The sequence below is a fragment of the Oncorhynchus mykiss genome, chromosome 29 (assembly GCF_057628025.1).
Source record: "Oncorhynchus mykiss isolate SJ-2025 chromosome 29, ASM5762802v1, whole genome shotgun sequence".
NCBI classification, from domain to species: domain Eukaryota; kingdom Metazoa; phylum Chordata; class Actinopteri; order Salmoniformes; family Salmonidae; genus Oncorhynchus; species Oncorhynchus mykiss.
This window is the reverse complement of record NC_143050.1, coordinates 47,170,152-47,189,135: the sequence shown is the minus strand read 5'-3', so window position 1 is coordinate 47,189,135 and position 18,984 is coordinate 47,170,152. Positions and strand designations below refer to the sequence as shown.

At 42.1% G+C, this 18,984-nt stretch overlaps 1 protein-coding gene across 5 annotated transcripts in view; it reads right to left on the bottom strand.

Moving 5' to 3' along the window:
• The window catches only part of LOC110509536 (pro-neuregulin-1, membrane-bound isoform), a 68,100-nt gene that overhangs the window by 4,597 nt on the left and 44,519 nt on the right, over positions 1-18,984 (bottom strand). Inside the window, exons 4-6 of one of the 5 annotated variants that reach the window (XR_016493450.1) lie at positions 5,157-5,259; positions 4,543-4,941; positions 106-203 (exon numbers count right to left, since the gene is read on the bottom strand). Coding sequence is in view for 4 of the 5 variants with exons in the window: in XM_021590454.3 (XP_021446129.3) it covers positions 106-236; positions 4,815-4,941; positions 5,157-5,259 (361 nt within the window). In the remaining variant the exon portion in view is untranslated. Of the gene's footprint in view, positions 1-105; positions 237-4,542; positions 4,942-5,156; positions 5,260-18,984 lie in introns of all 5 variants that reach the window. The other 4 variants (XM_021590454.3, XM_021590455.3, XM_090227344.1 and 1 more) reach the window with 4 other exon arrangements.

The window sequence follows — 18,984 nt, the reverse complement described above, 5'->3', positions numbered from 1 at the left end:
TCTTAGAGCTATTGCTCATCTCTTTTTAAAAGCGGACGACTTTCACAGATGGGAGGAGAGGAAGGAAAGGAAAAAGGAAAGGTAGGTAGGATTGTACAGGATTACCTTTGACTGGAGGTGTGGGTGACCGTTGTCGATTGATGCACTGATGATGTGTACTGGCTCGTGGAGAAAGACATTTCCGTTTCCTTCACGAGTAGATGCTGTGTGGGCAATGCATTTTTAGACACAAATTGCTATAAGAAGGGAAACAATCAAAAGAAGCGTCAATAGTAAGGCCATGAAATCACGTTCACATTATGAAACGTGCAGTACCTGTAGCTCTATGTACTCTGAAACAAGTCAACAAAAAATATATGCAATGCCTTAAGAAAGTATTCAAACCCTTTGACTTTTTCCACATTTTGTTGTTTTATAGCCTGAATTTAAAATGGAATAAATTGAGATTGTGTCACTGGCCAACACACACACACAACAGCCCATAATGTCAACGTTGAATAATTTTTTTCGAAAGGAAGGAAATCTCTCAGGGATTTCACCATGAGGCCAGTGGTCACTTTAAAACAGTTACAGAGTTTAATGGCTGTGATAGGAGAAAACTGAGGATGGATCAACAACATTATAGTTACTCCAAAATACTAACCTAAATGACAGGATGAAAAGGAAGCCTGTACAGAATAAAAATATTCCAAAACATGCATCCTGTTTGCAATAAGGCACTAAAGTTAAACTGCAATAAATGTGGCATAGAAATTAACTTTATGTCCTGAATACAAAGCGTTATGTTTAGGGCAAATCCAACACAAAACATCACTGACTACCACTGCATCATGTTATGGGTATGCTTGTCATCGGCAAGGACTAGGGAGTTTTTTAAGGATAAAACTAAACGGAATAGGGCTAAGCACAGGCACAATTCTAGTGGAAAACCTGGTTCAGTCTGCTTTCCAACAGACACTGGGAGATAAATTCACCTTTCAGCAGGACAATAACCTAAAACAAAAGGCCAAATATACACTGGAGTTGCTTCCCAAGATGACATTGAATGTTCCTGAGTGGCCTAGTTACAATTTTGACTTAAATCTATGGCAAGACTTAAAAATGGCCGTCTAGACATAATCAACAACCAACTTGACAGAGCATGTAGAATATTTTTTTTTTATAATGTACCAATATTGTACAATCCAGGTGTGCAAATATTGTTATCCACAGCTCTGACAAATTGAAAACCATAGTCATTGGCGACTCCATTACCCGCAGTTATAGACTTAAAACGAATCATCCAGTGATCATACACTGTCTACCAGGGGGCAGGGCTACTGACATTAAGGTTAATCTGAAGATGTGCTGGTTAAAGATAAAACTGGCGAGTGTAGAGAGTATAGAGATATTGTTATCCACGTCGGCACCAATAATGTTAGGATGAAACAGTCAGAGGTCACCAAGCGCAGCATAGCATCAGCGTGTAAATCAGCTAGAAAGATGTGTTGGCATTGAGTAATTGTCTCTGGCCCCCTCCCAGTTAGGGGTAGTGATGAGCTCTACAGCAGTCTCACAACTCAATCGCTGGTTGAAAACTGTTTTCTGCCCCTCCCAAAAGATAGAATTTGTAGATAATTGGCCCTCTTTCTGGGACTCACCCACAAACAGGACCAAGCCTGGCCTGTTGAGGAGTGACGGACTCCATCCTAGCTGGAAGGGTGCTCTCATCTTATCTACCAACATAGACAGGGCTCTAACTCCCCTAGCTCCACAATGAAATAGGGTGCAGGCCAGGCAGCAGGCTGTTAGCCAGCCTGCCAGCTTAGTGGAGTCTGCCACTAGCACAGTCACTGTAGTCAGCTCAGCTATCCCCATTGAGACCATATCTGTGCCTCGACCTAGGTTGGGCAAAACTAAACATGGCGGTGTTCGCCTTAGCAATCTCACTAGAATAAAGACCTCCTCCATTCCTGCCATTATTGAAAGAGATTGTGATACCTCACATCTCAAAATAGGGCTACTTAATGTTAGATCCCTCACTTCCAAGGCAGTTATAGTCAATGAACTAATCACTGATCATAATCTTGATGTGATTGGCCTGACTGAAACATGACTTAAGCCTGATGAATATACTGTGTTAATTGAGGCCTCACCTCCTGGATACACTAGTGACCATATCCCCCGCACATCCCGCAAAGGTGGAGATGTTGCTAACATTTACGATAGCAAATTTCAATTTACAAAAAAATTGAGCTTCTGGTCATGAAATCTATGCAGCCTACTCAAACACTTTTTATAGGTACAGCTAAGAAGCCTCCTGGGCCATATACAGCGTTCCTCACTGAGTTCCCTGAATTCCTATCGGACCTTGTAGTCATAGCACATAATATTCTAATTTTTGGTGACTTTAATATTCACATGGAAAAGTCCACAGACCCACTCCAAATGGCTTTCGGAGTCATCATCAACTCAAAATGTCTCCGGACCTACTCACTGCCACAGTCATACTCTGGACTTAGTTTTGTCCCATGGAATAAATGTTGTGGATCTTAATGTTTTTCCTCATAATCCTGGACCACTATTTTCGGACCACTATTTTATTACGTTTGCAATCACAGCAAATAATCTGCTCAGACCCCAAGCAAGGATCATCAAAAGTCGTGATATAAATTCTCAGACAACCCACAGATTCTTTGATGCCCTTCCAGACTTCCTCTGCCTACCCACGGACATCAGAGGACAAAAATCAATTAACCACCTAACTGAGGAACTCAATTTAACCTTGCGCAATACCCTAGATGCAGTCGCACCCCTAAAAACGAAAAACCTTTGTTATAAGAAACTAGCTCCCTGGTATACAGAAAATACCCGAACTCTGAAGCAATCTACAGAAAATTGGAACCTTCAAGCTGCATACTGGACCCTATTCCAACTAAACTACTGAAAGTGCTGCTTCCTGTGCTTGGCCCTCCTATGTTGAACATAATAAACGACTCTCTATCCACCGGATGTGTACCAAACTCACTAAAAGTGGCAGTAATAAAGCCTCTCTTGAAAAAGCCAAACCTTGACCAGGAAAATATAAAAAAAACCTATTGGCCGATATCGAATCTTCCATTCCTCTCCAAATTTGTTGAAAAAGCTGTTGCGCAGCAACTCACTGCCTTCCTGAAGACAGACAATGTATACAAAATGCTTCAGTCTGGTTTTAGACCCGATCATAGCACTGAGACTGCACTTGTGAAGGTGGTAAATTACCTTTTAATTGCGTCAGACTGAGGCTCTGCATCTGTCCTCGTGCTCCTAGACCTTAGTGCTGCTTTTGATACCATCGATCACACACATTCTTTTGGAGAGATTGGAAACCCAAATTGGTCTACACGGAAAAGTTATGGCCTGGTTTAGATCTTATCTGTCGGAAAGATATCAGTTTGTCTCTGAATGGTTTGTCCTCTGACAAATCAACTGTAAATTGTGGTGTTCCTCAAGGTTCTGTTTTAGGACCACTATTGTTCTCACTATATATTTTTACCTCTTGGGGATGTCATTCGAAAACATAATGTTAACTTTCACTGCTATGCGGATGACACACAGCTGTACATTTCAATGAAACATGGTGAAGCCCCAAAATTGCCCTCGCTAGAAGCCTGTGTTTCAGAGGAAGTGGATGGCTGCAAACTTTCTACTTTTAAACTCAGACAAAACAAAGATGCTTGTTTTAGGTCCCAAAAAACAAAGAGATCTTCTGTTGAATCTGACAATTAATCTTGATGGTTGTACAGTCGTCTCAAATAAAACTGTGAAGGACCTCGGCGTTACTCTGGACCCTGATCTCTCTTTTGACAAACATATCAAGACTGTTTCAAGGACAGCTTTTTTCCGTCTACGTAACATTGCAAAAATCTGAAACTTTCTGTCCAAAAATTATGCAGAAAAATTAATCCATGCTTTTGTCACTTCTAGGTTAGACTACTGCAATGCTCTACTTTCCGGCTACCTGGATAAAGGACTAAATAAACTTCAGTTAGTGCTAAATACGGCTGCTAGAATCCTGACTAGAACCCAAATATTTGATCATATTACTCCAGTGCTAGCCTCCCTACACTGGTTTCCTGTTAAGGCAAGGGCTGATTTCAAGGTTTTACTTCTAACCTACAAAGCATTACATGGGCTTGCTCCTACCTATCTTTCTGATTTTGTCCTGCCATACATACCTACATGTACGCTACAGTCACAAGACGCAGCCCTACCAATTGTCCCTAGAATTTCTAAGCAAACAGCTGGAGGCTGGGCTTTCTCCTATAGACCTCAATTTTTATGGAATGGTCTGCCTACCAATGTGAGAGATGCAGACTCGGTCTCAACCTTTAAGTCTTTATTGAAGTCTCATCTCTTCAGTAGGTCCTATGATTGAGCGTAGTCTGGCCCAGGAGTGTGAAGGTGAACTGAAAGGCACTGGAGCAACAGATCGCCCTTGCTGTCTCTGCCTGGCCGGTTCCCCTCTTTCCACTGGGATACTCTGCCTCTAACCCTATTACAGGAGTTGAGTCAATGGCTTACCAGTGCTCTTCCATGCCGTCCCTAGGAGGGGTGCGTCACTTGAGTGGGTTGAGTCAATGACGTGGTCTTCCTGTCTGGGTTTTCTTCGACTTTAACAGTGTTTTGTATAGCTCATTGACAAAAAAAGACAATTAAATCCATTTGAATCCCAATTTGTAACACAACAAAATGAGGAAAAAGTATTGGGCTGTGAATACTTTCTGAAATCAATGAATATTTGAAAGTTAGCGAGAGAGTTGCTTAGTCACCATTATAAGATGTGAGTGACTTACATTGACAAACTGGACGTTTTCAAGTGAAGGGTTATAAATCGGATGTCCATTAGCCATACTTGCCATGGTGTTTCTTTCATTTCGTAGGCTCTGCCTCAGAAGATCATGGAGCTTTTTCCTCTGCTTTCTGTGCACGTAAAGACAAACTGCATTGTGAGACTGACCAGCCATTTAGCCAATCCAAAAACCAGAGGGATGACATCAGAGGTTGTGATCGACCAAAACAAATATTTCAATGTTCAAATGTGCAGGCTATTACCTCAGAGAAAACTACAAATGACATAATAAGGATACTAGTAAATAATGATTTTGAGTTTAGCATAAAAATGTGACGTGAATTACTTTGTTTTGCAGTAGGCAACCACACACATGATTCCAACCACTAGGAGTGCAATGCAGATTCCTGTTATTGTTAATACACGTTTCTGATACAGCTCCTCAGCTTCTGGAAAAGAGGACAACGCATTCTTAAAACTCCACAACATGCAGGCCTTACTGTTACACAAACCAAACTCTACTTGGAAATCCCAAGGGAAACGAACAAACGTGTTTTAGGTTATGTATTACATTCACAGAAACAAACAAGCCGGGGCACAACGTTTTAGAGGAGTCACGTGGGCTTCATTCATGGCATTTCTTTCTGCAATGTTAAACAATGTTTGCCTACTGAACGTGGCCCAGATATAACATTAGTGGCTGTCGACCGAGACGGAGGAAATCGAATACATCTGAGGAGGCAGTTCTGCTGAATCCAGTCGGAAAGCGAGGAAGTGTTAGTTCAAGGTCGGGCTCAGTGATCATGACTAGGCACATTTTCCACAATTAAAATCACTCCTTTGTGTAATGTTAATATTCTAATACTGCAAACAGTACAACATTGTTTGTTCACAGGACTCAGCGCTTGGAATTATGGAATAATTATGTTTCAAAATACTTAGAGGTTAACAGTCACCAGATTAGGGGATCAAGTGAAGTGAGTAATTATATAAACTGTTCAGTAATCACACCTAGTAATCACACCTCAGTATTAGGTGTCCTGTGAACAAATGATGCTAGAAACAATCACTTTTTTTAAAAATGAAGAACAATTATTTGGTAAATTGTTCAGAGTGAACTTCAAGATCCCTTAAAAGACCTACAGCAAAAACTGCCATCACTGATGAGACAAGGGGAGGAAGCATGAGATGACAGGAAAACAAAGGGGACACTGTTGGACACATACAGTACATCCACACGGTACACTAGGAAATAGGACAGGAAAGGAAAACAAAGGGGACACTGTTGGACACATACAGTACATCCACACGGTACACTAGGAAATAGGACGACAGGAAAACAAAGGGGACACTGTTGGACACATACAGTACATCCACACGGTACACTAGGAAATAGGGCGACAGGAAAACAAAGGGGACACTGTTGGACACATACAGTACATCCACACGGTACAGTAGGAAATAGGACGACAGGAAAGAAGGAGATGAAATGAATAGGTCGCGAGGGAGGGCGCTGTCAGCATAGTTGGCATGACATGCTAAATACTGGTTGGAACAGAGGAGGGATCAGGGGAGATGCAAGGAAAAGGCAAAAGCAAGAGCTGAAGGGATCTGAACATACAGCATAAACACACTGCAGTCTCTCTGGGCACCTACACTATCTATTGTGTGTCTGACACAACAACAAGAGATAGTCTACTGTAGCTCAAACGTTTGAATGAGTCTAATGTGAGTTTATGGTGGACATTTTAGAACCTAATGTGTGTTGGTATTTTGAGGACCTGCTCGTCGTTTGTTTGTATGTGTGCAGGTTAATTTGACTATACACTAACACATTGAGGTTTTCCAGAAATGTATAATAGAAGGTGTCATTACTAAGCATTGTAGATGCTGGCTACACCATGCGGCTTCGAACTACATGGCTTTAATCACATTGCCATTTTTGGGCATGCTGCCAGAATAACAGCATCAAGGCTTGATAGATGGGCAGCATATTTAAGCTACATACAGTGGGGCAGAAAAGTATTTAGTCAGCCACCAATTGTGCAAGTTCTCCCACTTAAAAATATGAGAGAGGCCTGTAATTTTCATCATAGGTACACTTCAACTATGACAGACAAAATTAGAAAAAGAAATCCAGAAAATCACATTGTAGGATTTTTAATGAATTTATTTGCAAATTATAGTGGAAAATAAGTATTTGGTCAATAACAAAAGTTTATCTCAATATTTTGTTATATACCCTTTGTTGGCAATGACAGAGGTCAAACGTTTTCTGTAAGTCTTCACAAGGTTTTCACGCACTGTTGCTGGTATTTTGGCCCATTCCCATGCAGACCACCTCTAGAGCAGTAATGTTTTGGTTTTGCTGGGCAACACAGACTTTCAACTCCCTCCAAAGATTTTCTATGGGGTTGAGATCTGGAGACTGGCTAGGCCACTCCAGGACCTTGAAATGCTTCTTACGAAGCCACTCCTTCGTTGCCTGGGCGGTGTGTTTGGGATCATTGTCATGCTGAAAGACCCAGCCACGTTTCATCTTCAATGCCCTTGCTGACGGAAGGAGGTTTTCACTCAAAATCTCACGATACATGGCCCCATTCATTCTTTCCTTTACAGTTTATCAGTCGTCCTGGTCCCTTTGCAGAAAAACAGCCCCAAAGCATGATGTTTCCACCCCCATGCTTCACAGTAGGTATGGTGTTCTTTGGATGCAACTAGGCATTCTTTGTCCTCCAAACACGACGAGTTGAGTTTTTACCAAAAAGTTATATTTTGGTTTCATCTGACTATGTGCCATTCTCACAATCTTCTTCTTGATCATCCAAATGCTCTCTAGCAAACTTCAGACGGGCCTGGACATGTACTGGCTTAAGCAGGGGGACACGTCTGGCACTGCAGGATTTGAGTCCCTGGCGGCGTAGTATGTTACTGATGCTAGACTTTGTTACTTTGGTCCCAGCTCTCTGCAGGTCATTCACTAGGTCCCCCCGTGTGGTTTTGGGATTTTTGCTCACCATTCTTGTGATCATTTTGACCCCACGGGGTGAGATATTGCGTGGAGCCCCAGATCGAGGTAGATTATCAGTGGTCTTGTATGTCTTCCATTTCCTAATAATTGCTCCCACAGTTGATTTCTTCAAACCAAGCTGCTTACCTATTGCAGATTCATTCTTCCCATCCTGGTGCAGGTCTATAATTTTGTTTCTGGTGTCCTTTGACAGCTCTTTGGTATTGGCCATAGTGGAGTTTGGAGTGTGACTGTTTGAGGTTGTGGACAGGTGTCTTTTATACTGATAACAAGTTCAAGCAGGTGCCATTAATACAGGTAACGAGTGGAGGACAGAGGAGCCTCTTAAAGAAGAAGTTACAGGTCTGTGAGAGCCAGAAATCTTGCTTGTATGTAGGTGACCAAATACTTATTTTCCACCATAATTTGCAAATAAATTCATTCAAAATCCTACAATGTGATTTTCTGGATTTTTTCCCCTAATTTTTTCTGTCATAGTTGAAGTGTACCTATGATGAAAATTACAGGCCTCTCTCATCTTTTTAAGTGGGAGAACTTGCACAATTGGTGGCTGACTAAATACTTTTCCCCCGCTGTATATAGCGTGAATGTATGTTTATTATTCTATAACAAATATGGTATGTTATTGCTGGATGATCCCTTCATTGGCACAAGGAAACTGACTGGAGATGAGGGGGGCAGGCTCAAGCTTCTAGTCCTACGTCTGCAAACTAAAGAGAAAGGAACTAACCCATAAATTCAATCCCAAGATGTTCTGCCAATGCAGACACGTGACAAAAAGAAAAGAGAGGTATTTTTCAGATGAGGTGTTATTCAGAATTATATTGCTCACAAAATGTTTCTACAGAGAATGGAATAATGCATTATAACTGACTATTTCACCTTATAGAATAATTCTATAATTATTCTAGAAGAGGGTTTCCCAAACTTGGTCCTGGGGCCTCCCATAGGTGCATGTTTTGTTCGCCCTAGCACTACACAGCTGAACAAAACATGCACCCATGGGAGGCCCCAGGACCAAGTTTGGGAAACCCTCTTCTAGAATATCCACTCTATTATAGTCTAACAGCTAACTAAGTAACTAAGATGATGTTACCACAATTAGGAAAAGTGATCAAACACCCTATCCCATCGAATACATGAGTTAATCAAAAATGCATTCAAATGTATCCATCTAATAATCGCTACCATGAGAGAAACTTTCTCAGTGCAGTGGCATGCACATGCAAACATCACTTTGCTTGCATTACCAATGGTAATGTCACTACACTGTCAATCAGGCAGGTTTACGGGCACTAGTTAGGGCATTAGTCGTTCAATGTTAAACACTACGACATGTCTTACAACTCTCATGATGTGTGATGATCATGTACTATTTCGATTCCCAACACACACTAATGCAGATCTACAAAGTCAATTTTGCCATCATACCAAATTCTGATTTGCCATTACTCCGATCAACAGCCATGCCTGTTAAATATGTTCAGAGGAATACAAAAACCATATATACAGTATATATACAGTGCATTTGGAAAGTATGCAGACCCCTTCACTTTTGACATATTTTGTTACCTTACAGCCTTATTCTAAAATGGATAAAATTCCAATGACACTGTTATGTACTGTGATGTACTTCCTATTCTCTCTTCGACAATAGTCTACAATTATCATACTGGTATTTTGGTTAATAGCTGTGTTATCAAAGGAGCTATGATGTGATTATAAAGTTGTGTATAAACTGACGCAATGAGGTAGTATAGGAACAGAAGGCATATTTTTCCCTGAGTAAATCTGACTAATATTCAAACATCTTGTTGGCCCTTAAAAACGATGCAAAACATAAACACATGGCTGTTCTGCACTTGTGAACCCTCAGCTTAGAAGCTCCAAGGCACCTTTCCATATGACTGCCCCAGTAACGCTGCTCTGAAAAATGTATAGAAATTCAGACAATACTTTAGAAATGGGATTAGATTTAGTCCCATTATGCCAATGTGAACAAAAAATGTTTTTGTACCCTATCCATGTTCTCTACTCAAAATATGGTTAGTGACAACAATAACAACCACTCTGTTCTTGGTCAAATTCTATGACTCATCTCATTGTTAACACATATCAAAGTCCTGCTTTCACCGTGTGTAACATGACAGCTGACTGAGTTTCAAAGTGTTTGCAACTTTCCCTACTTGGTCACGGGCAACTGTGACGCCTCAGGAGAGTACAGAGTACTATCAATATCAACAACATCTTCAACTACTCTCGCTGGGTCAAACAAGGACTAGTCAAATCAGAAGGAAAGGACTCCTTCGTGAATACTACTCTGAACAGACCCTAACATATACCTCCATTTTGAGTAGCGTACCCTCGACCCACAGCAGCCCTTGTCAGGAGGTCCATTTGTCAGCGAGGGGTAAATGATTGTGCTCTCAGCTCTTCTGAACTGCTGTCGGAGCCTTCTTCATGTATGTCCTCTCCGACCTCAGCTGCGTTCCCACAGCAAATGTGAAAATATAGGACTATTTTGGCAACAGCCATACGGAGACATTGGCTGTCCCCCCTTTGGATAATATTTCCTGATCGTCAAGGATAGGGCTGCGTCCATCCTTTCTCGGCCTATACTACGCACACACAGCATCCGTAGCTCCTCCTCATCTACAGCATCCCTCCTCCTCCTCCGTAGCAGTGAGTGTCTCTTGTTACATTGCTGGCAGCGTGCCCTCCTTGCAGGTCCAGGGGTTCACGGACACTGTATTTTTCCCTGGCTAGATAAATGCCTCCAACTGGCCGCGGGAAGAGGTTTGGGGGTGGGGTGTGCTGAGAATTTTTGGCCCGCTAATAAAGTAAAGTCCCAGTGCACTTCTTTTTTCTAAATAGTACAATAATTTACATTTATATTTCTTGGGGTTCTGATTTTTCAAGGGGTGCTACATCATCCTCAGCATCCCTACTACCCACAGCTATGCCAACTGGGAGGAGGAGTAGTGGGCCACGATGATTAGAGGAACAGATAGCGACAGCAGCATTCCTTTGATTAGCTCCTCAAATTCACTCGCTGTCATCTCAGGGAGACGCAAAATACAACTCCCTCCGTTCCTTTGCTTCCTCCACACTCCGATTACATCTCAATAGGCATCTTTTTTTTGCTCCACCTCGTAGATGAAAGCCAGGCCTTAAAGGTCTTATTGCTGCTGTTTTGCCAGGCAATGACGTGTATTCATGGATACTCAATAAAACATTTGAAATGATCAAATAATGTATCTTCAGTCTCTCTCTGTGTTTTCATAATTTTCCAGCAATTTACAATTTGCAATGGGTTCGAGTCTAGGCTCTGTCAGAGCCGGCTGCGACTGGGAGACCCATGGGGCAGCGCACAATTGGCCCAGTGTCGTCCGGGTTAGGGGAGGGTTTGGCCTGCAGGGATGTTCTTGTCCCATCGCGCACTAGCGACTCCTGTGGCGGGCCGGGCGCAATAAGTGCTGACACGGTCGCCAGGTGTACAGTGTTTCCTCCGACCCATTGGTGCGGCAGACTTCCGGGTTAAGTGGGCATTGTGTCAAGAAGCAGGGACGCACGGATCTCGACCTTCGCCTTTCCCGAGTCCGTACAGGAGTTACAGCGATGAGACAAGACTGTAACTACCAATTGGAAACCATGGAATTGGGGAGAAAAAGTGGTAAAAAAAGTTTGCAGACAACACAGCAGTGGTAGGCCTGATTACCAACGTCGAGAGAGCCTACAGGGAGGAGGTGAGGGCCCTGGCGGAATGGTGCCAGGAAAATAAACTCAACGTCAACAAAATGAAGGAGCTGATCATGGACAGCAGGGATGCTCTTGTCCCATCGCGCTCTAGTGACTCCTGTGGTGGGCCGGGCGCACTGCATTCTCAACGTGGGGGCCCTCAGGGGTGTGTGCTCAGTCTGTACTCCCTGTTCACTTATGACTGCACGCCCAGGCACAACACCAACAGTGATAGGCCTGATCACCGACAACGACAAGACAGCCTATGGGGAGGAGGTCAAAGACCTGGCCATGTGGTGCCAGGACAACAACCTCTCCCTCAACGTGATCAAGACAAAGGAGATAATTGTAGACTACAGGAAAAGGAGGACCGAGCACACCCCCATTCTCATCGATGGGGCTGTAGTGGAGCAGGTTGAGGGCTTCAAGTTCTTTGGAGTCCACATCACCAACAAACTAACATGGTCCAAGCACACCAAGACAGTGGTCAAGAGGGCACGACAAAACCTATTCCCCCTCAGGAGACTGAAAATGTGGCATGGGTCCTCAGATCCTCGAAAGTGTTACGATGAGCGAAGGGGGGGAACCCAAGAGCGGACTCAGAAGAGGAAGCCGGGATGAATGCACAAATAGGTTTATTGATCACAGAGAAATGGGAAGTGCAGAACCGGGGTAGCTAAGATGAGTTGCAAAAACCAGGATTGTAGAGTGAGGTTGGAGTTGGCTGAGTAGGACAGGGGAACATGTCCTGAGGGGAATCCAAGGTAATGGTGGTGAGTGATATCCAGAGCAAGGTGGTTGGTGGTGAGATGTGGAACAGGAGACAGGAGACAGAGACAGAGCGGTAACTACAAGGAGAGGACGAAAATGGTGTAAGGCAGGGAAACGAGCACAGCAGAGCAACAGGATCTTGAGAATAAACAAAAGGCTAGACTGATACTGTCTGAGCAGAGATTACGATCTGGCAGAGTTGAATTGGCAGGAATGGGTATTTGTAGAGGTCTTGATTTATGGAACGAGTCACAGCTGATAGAGATCTGCTTTGACTCCAGCACACATGTCTCCAACCACACCATCACACACAAATAGAAAGGGAGGGGTCGAGAGAGAACGAGTGTACTGGAGCAAATAGCTGCAGGTAAAGCATATACTGGATGACCACTAGGGAGGGTGGCAGGAGTAGATGTGACAAAAAGGTTCTACAGCTGCACCATCGGTTGCATCACTGCATGGTATGTCAACTGCTCGGCCTCCGACCGCAAGGCACTACAGAGGGTAGTGTGTATGGCCCAGTCCATCACTGGGGCCAAGCTTCCTGCCATCCAGGACCTCTATACCAGGCGGTCAGAGGAAGGCCCTAAAAATTGTCCAAGACTCCAGCCACTGGTACCGGAGTGCCAAGTCTAGGTACAAGAGGCTTCTAAGCAGCGTATACCCCCAAGCCATAAGCCTCCTGAACATCTAATCAAATGGCTACCCAGACTATTTGCATTGCCCCCCCCCATCTTTTACACTGTTGCTACTCTCTGTTATGATCGATGCAGTTACTTAATAACTCTACCTACATGCACATGTTACCTCAATTACCTTGACTAACTGGTGCCCCCGCACATTGACTCTATACCGGTACCCCCTGTATATAGCCTCGCTATTGTTATTTTACTGCTGCTCTTTAATTATTTGTTACTATTATTTCTTATTATTTTTTTTATTTTTAATTTTTAAACTGCATTGTAAGTAAGCATTTCACTGTAAGGTCGGAGCATGTGACAAATCAAATTTAATTTGATTTGACTGCCTGTCTTTCAGAACACATACATCACGGCCTGTTCACCCCGCTATCATCCGGAAGGCGAGATCAGTACAGGTGCATCAAAGCTGTTTCTATCTCAAGTCCATCATAATGTTATATAGCCATCGCTGTCCGGCTACCACCCGGTTACTCAACCCGGCACCTTAGAGGCTGCTGCCCTACTGTATGTACTGTACATCGATGGAATCACTAGTCACTTTAATAATGTTTACATTATTTTTTACTCATATCAACTATTTACAGTTGAATTCAGAAGTTTACATATACCCTAGCCAAATAGATTTAAACTCAGTTTTTACAGTAGAAATTCCCTGTCTTAGGTCAGTTAGGATCACCACTTTATTTTAAGAATCTGAAATGAAAGAATAATGGTAGAGAGAATGATTTATTTCAGTTTTAGTTTATTTCATCACATTCCCAGAGGGTCAGAACATAACATACACTCAATTAGCATTTGGTAGCATTGCCTTTAAATTGGTTAACTTGGGTCAAATGTTTCGGGTAGCCTTCCACAAGCCTCCCACAATATGTTGGGTGAATTTTGGCACATTCCTCCTGAAAGAGCTGGTGTAACTGAGTCAGGTTTGTAGGCCTCACTTGCACAAGCCTTTTCAGTTCTGCCCACAAATATTCTATAGGATTGAGGTCAAGGTTTTGTGATGGCCACTCCAATACCTTGACTTTGTCCTTGAGCCATTTTGCCACAACTTGAGAAGTATGCTTGGGGTCATTGTTCATTTGGAAGACCCATTTGCAACCAAGCTTTAACTTCCTGACTGATGTCTTGAGATGTTGCTTCAATATATCCACATAATATTCTTTCCTCATGATGCCATCTATTTTGTGAAGTGCACAAGTCCCTCCTGCAGCAAAGCACCCCCACAACATTATGCTGCCACCCCCGTGCTTCACGGTTGGGCTGGTGTTCTTCGGCTTGCAAGCCTCCCCCTTTTTCCTCCAAACATAACGATGGTCATTATGGCCAAACAGTTCTATTTTTGTTTCATCAGACAAGAGGACATTCCTCCAAAAAGTACGATCTTTGTCCCCATGTGAAGTTGCAAACTGTAGTGTGGATTTTTTATGGCGGTTTTGGAGCAGTGTCTTCTTCCTTGCTGAGCTGGAATTGTTGTTGTTCTGTTGAGATTCTGTTGTTCTGGAATTGATTTGCACTTTTCGCACCAAAGTACGTTCATCTCTAGGAGACAGAACGTGTCTTCTTCCTGAGCGGTATGATGGCTGCGTGGTCCCATGGTGTTTATACTTGCATACTATTGTTTGTAAAGATGAACGTGGTACCTTCAGGCGTTTGCTTCCAAGGATGAACCAGACTTGTGGAGGTGTACAATGTTTTTTCTGAGGTCTTGGCTGATTTCTTTTGATTTTCCCATGATGTCAAGCAAAGAGGCACAGAGTTGGAAGGTAGGCCTTGAAATACATCCACAGGTACACCTCCAATTGACTCAAATGATGTAAAATAGCCTATCAGAAGCTTCTAAAGGCATGACATAATTGGAATTTTCACTGGAATTTTCCAAGCTGTTTTAAGGCACAGTCAATTTAGTGTATGTAAACTTCTGACCTACTGGAATTGTGATACAGGTACTTATAAGTGAAAACAATTGTTGGAAAAATGACTTGTGTCATGCACAAAGTAGATGTCCTAACTGACTTGCCAATACTATAGTTTGTTAGCAAGAAATTTGTGGAGTGGTTGAAAAATGAGTTTTAATGACTCCAACCTAAGTGTATGTTAACATCAGACTTCAACTGTATATACCATATTCTAATGTATTTTAGTCAATAACACTCTGACATTGTTCATCTTAATATTTAAAATCCATTCTTTTACTTTTAGATTTCTGTGTATTGTTGTGAATTGTTAGATACTACTGTTGGAACACAAGCATTTTTGCTACACCTGCAATAACATCTGCTAAATATGTGTATGTGATCAATAAAATTTGATTTGATTTGTAGCCAAAGTATCTGATGCCTGTCGTTAACAAAAGAGTATAACATGTTGCAGTTGTAGCATTTGATTGATGCCAGCAAGCACTTGGCCTCCCTTCAACTAAGCTCAACTGGGAGTTGTCCTGGTGCAGCAAAATGTCCCCCAAGTGTGGCTAGATTGGTTTTGGCTTCACACCAATCAAATCACTTCCTAAGAAAAAATGTAATTTCAGAAAAACATGTCTGTGATGGGGAGTCCCATAGGGCGGTGCACAATTGGCCCAGCGTCATCCCGGGTAGGCCGTCATTGTAAATAAGAACTTTAGTTATTCTACAATTGTTTTGATTTTTAATACATTCAAAGGCTGCATAATGAGACAAATGATTATTTGAAAAAAGTCGCATGAAAGGCATGAGCTCTGCCTTGTTTTTTGCGCAGGCTGTACAGACTTCATCAGTTTCTCGTTCACAATTTGACAAGCACTTGATAATGCCTCAAATTTCCCAGCGGCATCCTTTTGTGTAGCTGTAATGCCCCCTCAAAAAATCCAGGCCTTTTGCAGTCAGTGGCCGTTTTGCCTTTGGGCTGAATATAATAATTATAATTCCCTTCTCCCTGAGTGCTGTGTGCTCCGAAGCACCTCTCACTCACATGGCTCTCCATCATGTGATCTGGGCTTTCTCACAGGCTACAGGTGAAGACAGACACACCGGGGAGGCAACTGCACACATCCATTATCACAAATGACCTCAAATGCAATTATGCATGTAGTGCTTGTATTATGAAGGGTCATTTTTATGGTGAAATTCATCTTCCCCAAACTTGAAACTCACGCCCTGCTTATGTATACCAGTTAGGCTCTACACACCTTGTAAAGCGGATTAATGTGCTTAATCTTAAGAAGTAATTTTGTCCACTTTAGTTGTTATACAAACACGAGGTGTGCGACTGTGATTAGAAAATTAGAAAAAAGTTATTATTTCTTGCCTTACACTGGGCATCATTCACAAGTGATAATATTTAATTCACAAGTGATAGGCTAATATTGTCACCCATCTGATTATTCTTGATTTAATCTCGTCTTTACATCTACTAAATTATGTATGTGTGAAATTTGTTTTGATTTAGAATGGACCGTTATCATGAGCCTCTCTCGAAACAGGGGCAGGGGTTAAAATGCATGTCAACTATGCACTTAAATAGTGAATGGAGGACGCTTTTCCCGGGGTTCATTTTCATGCCAGCCAGGTAGGCTATACTCCTGCTGTAAAGTAAAGCAATGTGTTTAATATTAGGAAACTTGAGAAATCAATGTAGTTGCCTAATTCTGTGGAAAGGTGATGGGATCTTCCTCTATTTATTAAAGCCATCACTCTGTTTTCTCACGCAACTGCACAGCTTATAGTAATGTTGCGCAACATGCTAATACGAATGACCATCAGCAGCAGCATCAGAGCTTGGAGAAGCCTCATTACCGTGACTAAATGGTCACACGGAATATGACTGCCTTCATGACCACCGGTGTGGCGGTAATACGGTCACTGTTACAGGCCTATGTGTGACTGTTGTCTTTTTGTTGTCTCAGCATCATTGTATATCATGGTGGTGTATGAACGAATGGGTTAAAGCTAGCTAATACTTTGGCTATCGACATGTCTCTAGACAACTGGAATGTGACAAGTGTCGCTGGTTCAAATTATATTTAATTTATACTCCGGTGGAATGTCTGTAGACCGTTGCTGCGACTGTCCGTTTCCTTGTTGCAGGCAGAAGAAAAAAAGTCAAACTTTGACCCTGTCGCTGCGTCCGTCATGGTTACCTGACTAAGTCAGCAACGAGACACTGCTCAAGTTTTAAAATCCTCATGTAGAATGCCCTACTTTTATTTCCTCACATCGTAAGCTATTTTCTTTCATTTGCTCACCATTAACTTGTAAATAATGATATTTTTGTGAGTTTATTTTCCTGTAATAATCAATAAAAATGTAATAAAGTTAAGATGTTGTCAGCTGTGATATGGTCATTATTTGAACTAACGTTAGTTAGCTAGCTAACAAGCTAGAAGCAAGCCAATACATTGTTTAGAGAGTTGCTTTAGTTGCCTGGTTTGCTAGATTTACATATACTAAATATATTTTTAAATGGAAGGGTTATTGGTGTTAAAATACACCAGTTATGCTATTTTGGACCACCAGGGTGCTGGTGTCGTGCAGCCTGTCGTTTTTGTGTTTATACTTTTTCATAATGTCAACGACAAGTGTGATGTCGGACGACAATAGAATGTTCATGATGTCACTGCGCCAACTGTCTACAGACATGTCAATAGACAAAGTGTAAATCACCCTTTATAGAGCAAACAACTAAATTATCAAAACACAGGCTGTAATATGGCTTTTTAACTGGCTTGGCTTGGCTTCCTCAGTGATTTTACCCACGCACCGCAACTGTTGCCAGGTAACCTATGGTAATTGGACAGTAAGGTGAGTGGGTAAGTCACAGTGATAAAGTGCACTGGGGCCGTTGCCTGGGCGGCTGCCTCTCTCCCTCTCTTGCCTTTCCATGACATCAAAGAGGTCTCTGTTCCGGTTTTTACAGTGCCTCCATAATCCACAATGACCCCTACCCACCTCCCATAAGTGTTATTGCTCTTCAGATTATAAAATACATTGCAGGCTTAGGTTGTTTCCTTTCAAAGGCAGTAAGTAGCGAGATAGAGCTTTTTTAGTACAGCAAACAACACTGTCCCCTGCCTCCTATTTGAAGGTTCAAGTTTGGAAAGTTGAATATACATAAGTTTGAGTGTTCATTTCCCCATCATCTATTATTGTTCCATTCAATCATGACATAACAATATCAGGAAACTATAATGAACTGCTTTAAATTTCATCCAACTCTACAAAACAAGGCAAAAAAAATGGACATGCGAGAAACAGGTAACGGTGACTAACCCCGATCCGTACACATTTGCGCAACTGCAGCATTTAAACGAGGCTGCAATGAAAACTAATGGGACTGTAGCGACTGTTTTGGCATCAAAGTCCGGGGTGTGAACTAAGTCTCGATTGACATGGTAATGGACCCATAGTACTGGAGAAATAACTGACCCCGCTGTACTTTAAAGTGTGACGTGTCACAACGTAACGTACTGCACGCATTATTCAACTCATTCTGTGCCGTACAGCCTCTTTCCAAAACAATAAATCATCAATGGTGAGTGTAATGGTGAGTGTAAAGGGAATTACTCGTGAGTTCATCAATAGTTAATTTTTGCGTAATCACTGCGAGCCATCATGACTCTCAAAAACTGTGACAGCCACAGTTGAATTGTGAAGATAAATTTAGCGCCCCCTTGAAAACCATATTCAAAATTGACACAAACCTTTACATAGGTATGTAATGACACATTATATAAACTCTTAATGGTGTTATATTTACATTTTAGAGTTAATAAGTTGGGCGGGTGAAAAATGCAGTTTCCCCATACGACATATCTCCCCTTTCACTATGACGCAGTAGCGTTTGCTTCCCCACCCACCATTTTTAAAAAGACGATCATGCAGAGACGGGCATCATCAAGGTCTCGTCATTGATTTTGCTGGAAAGGGGAGAAATTGTGCTTTACAATGGTATTCATATTA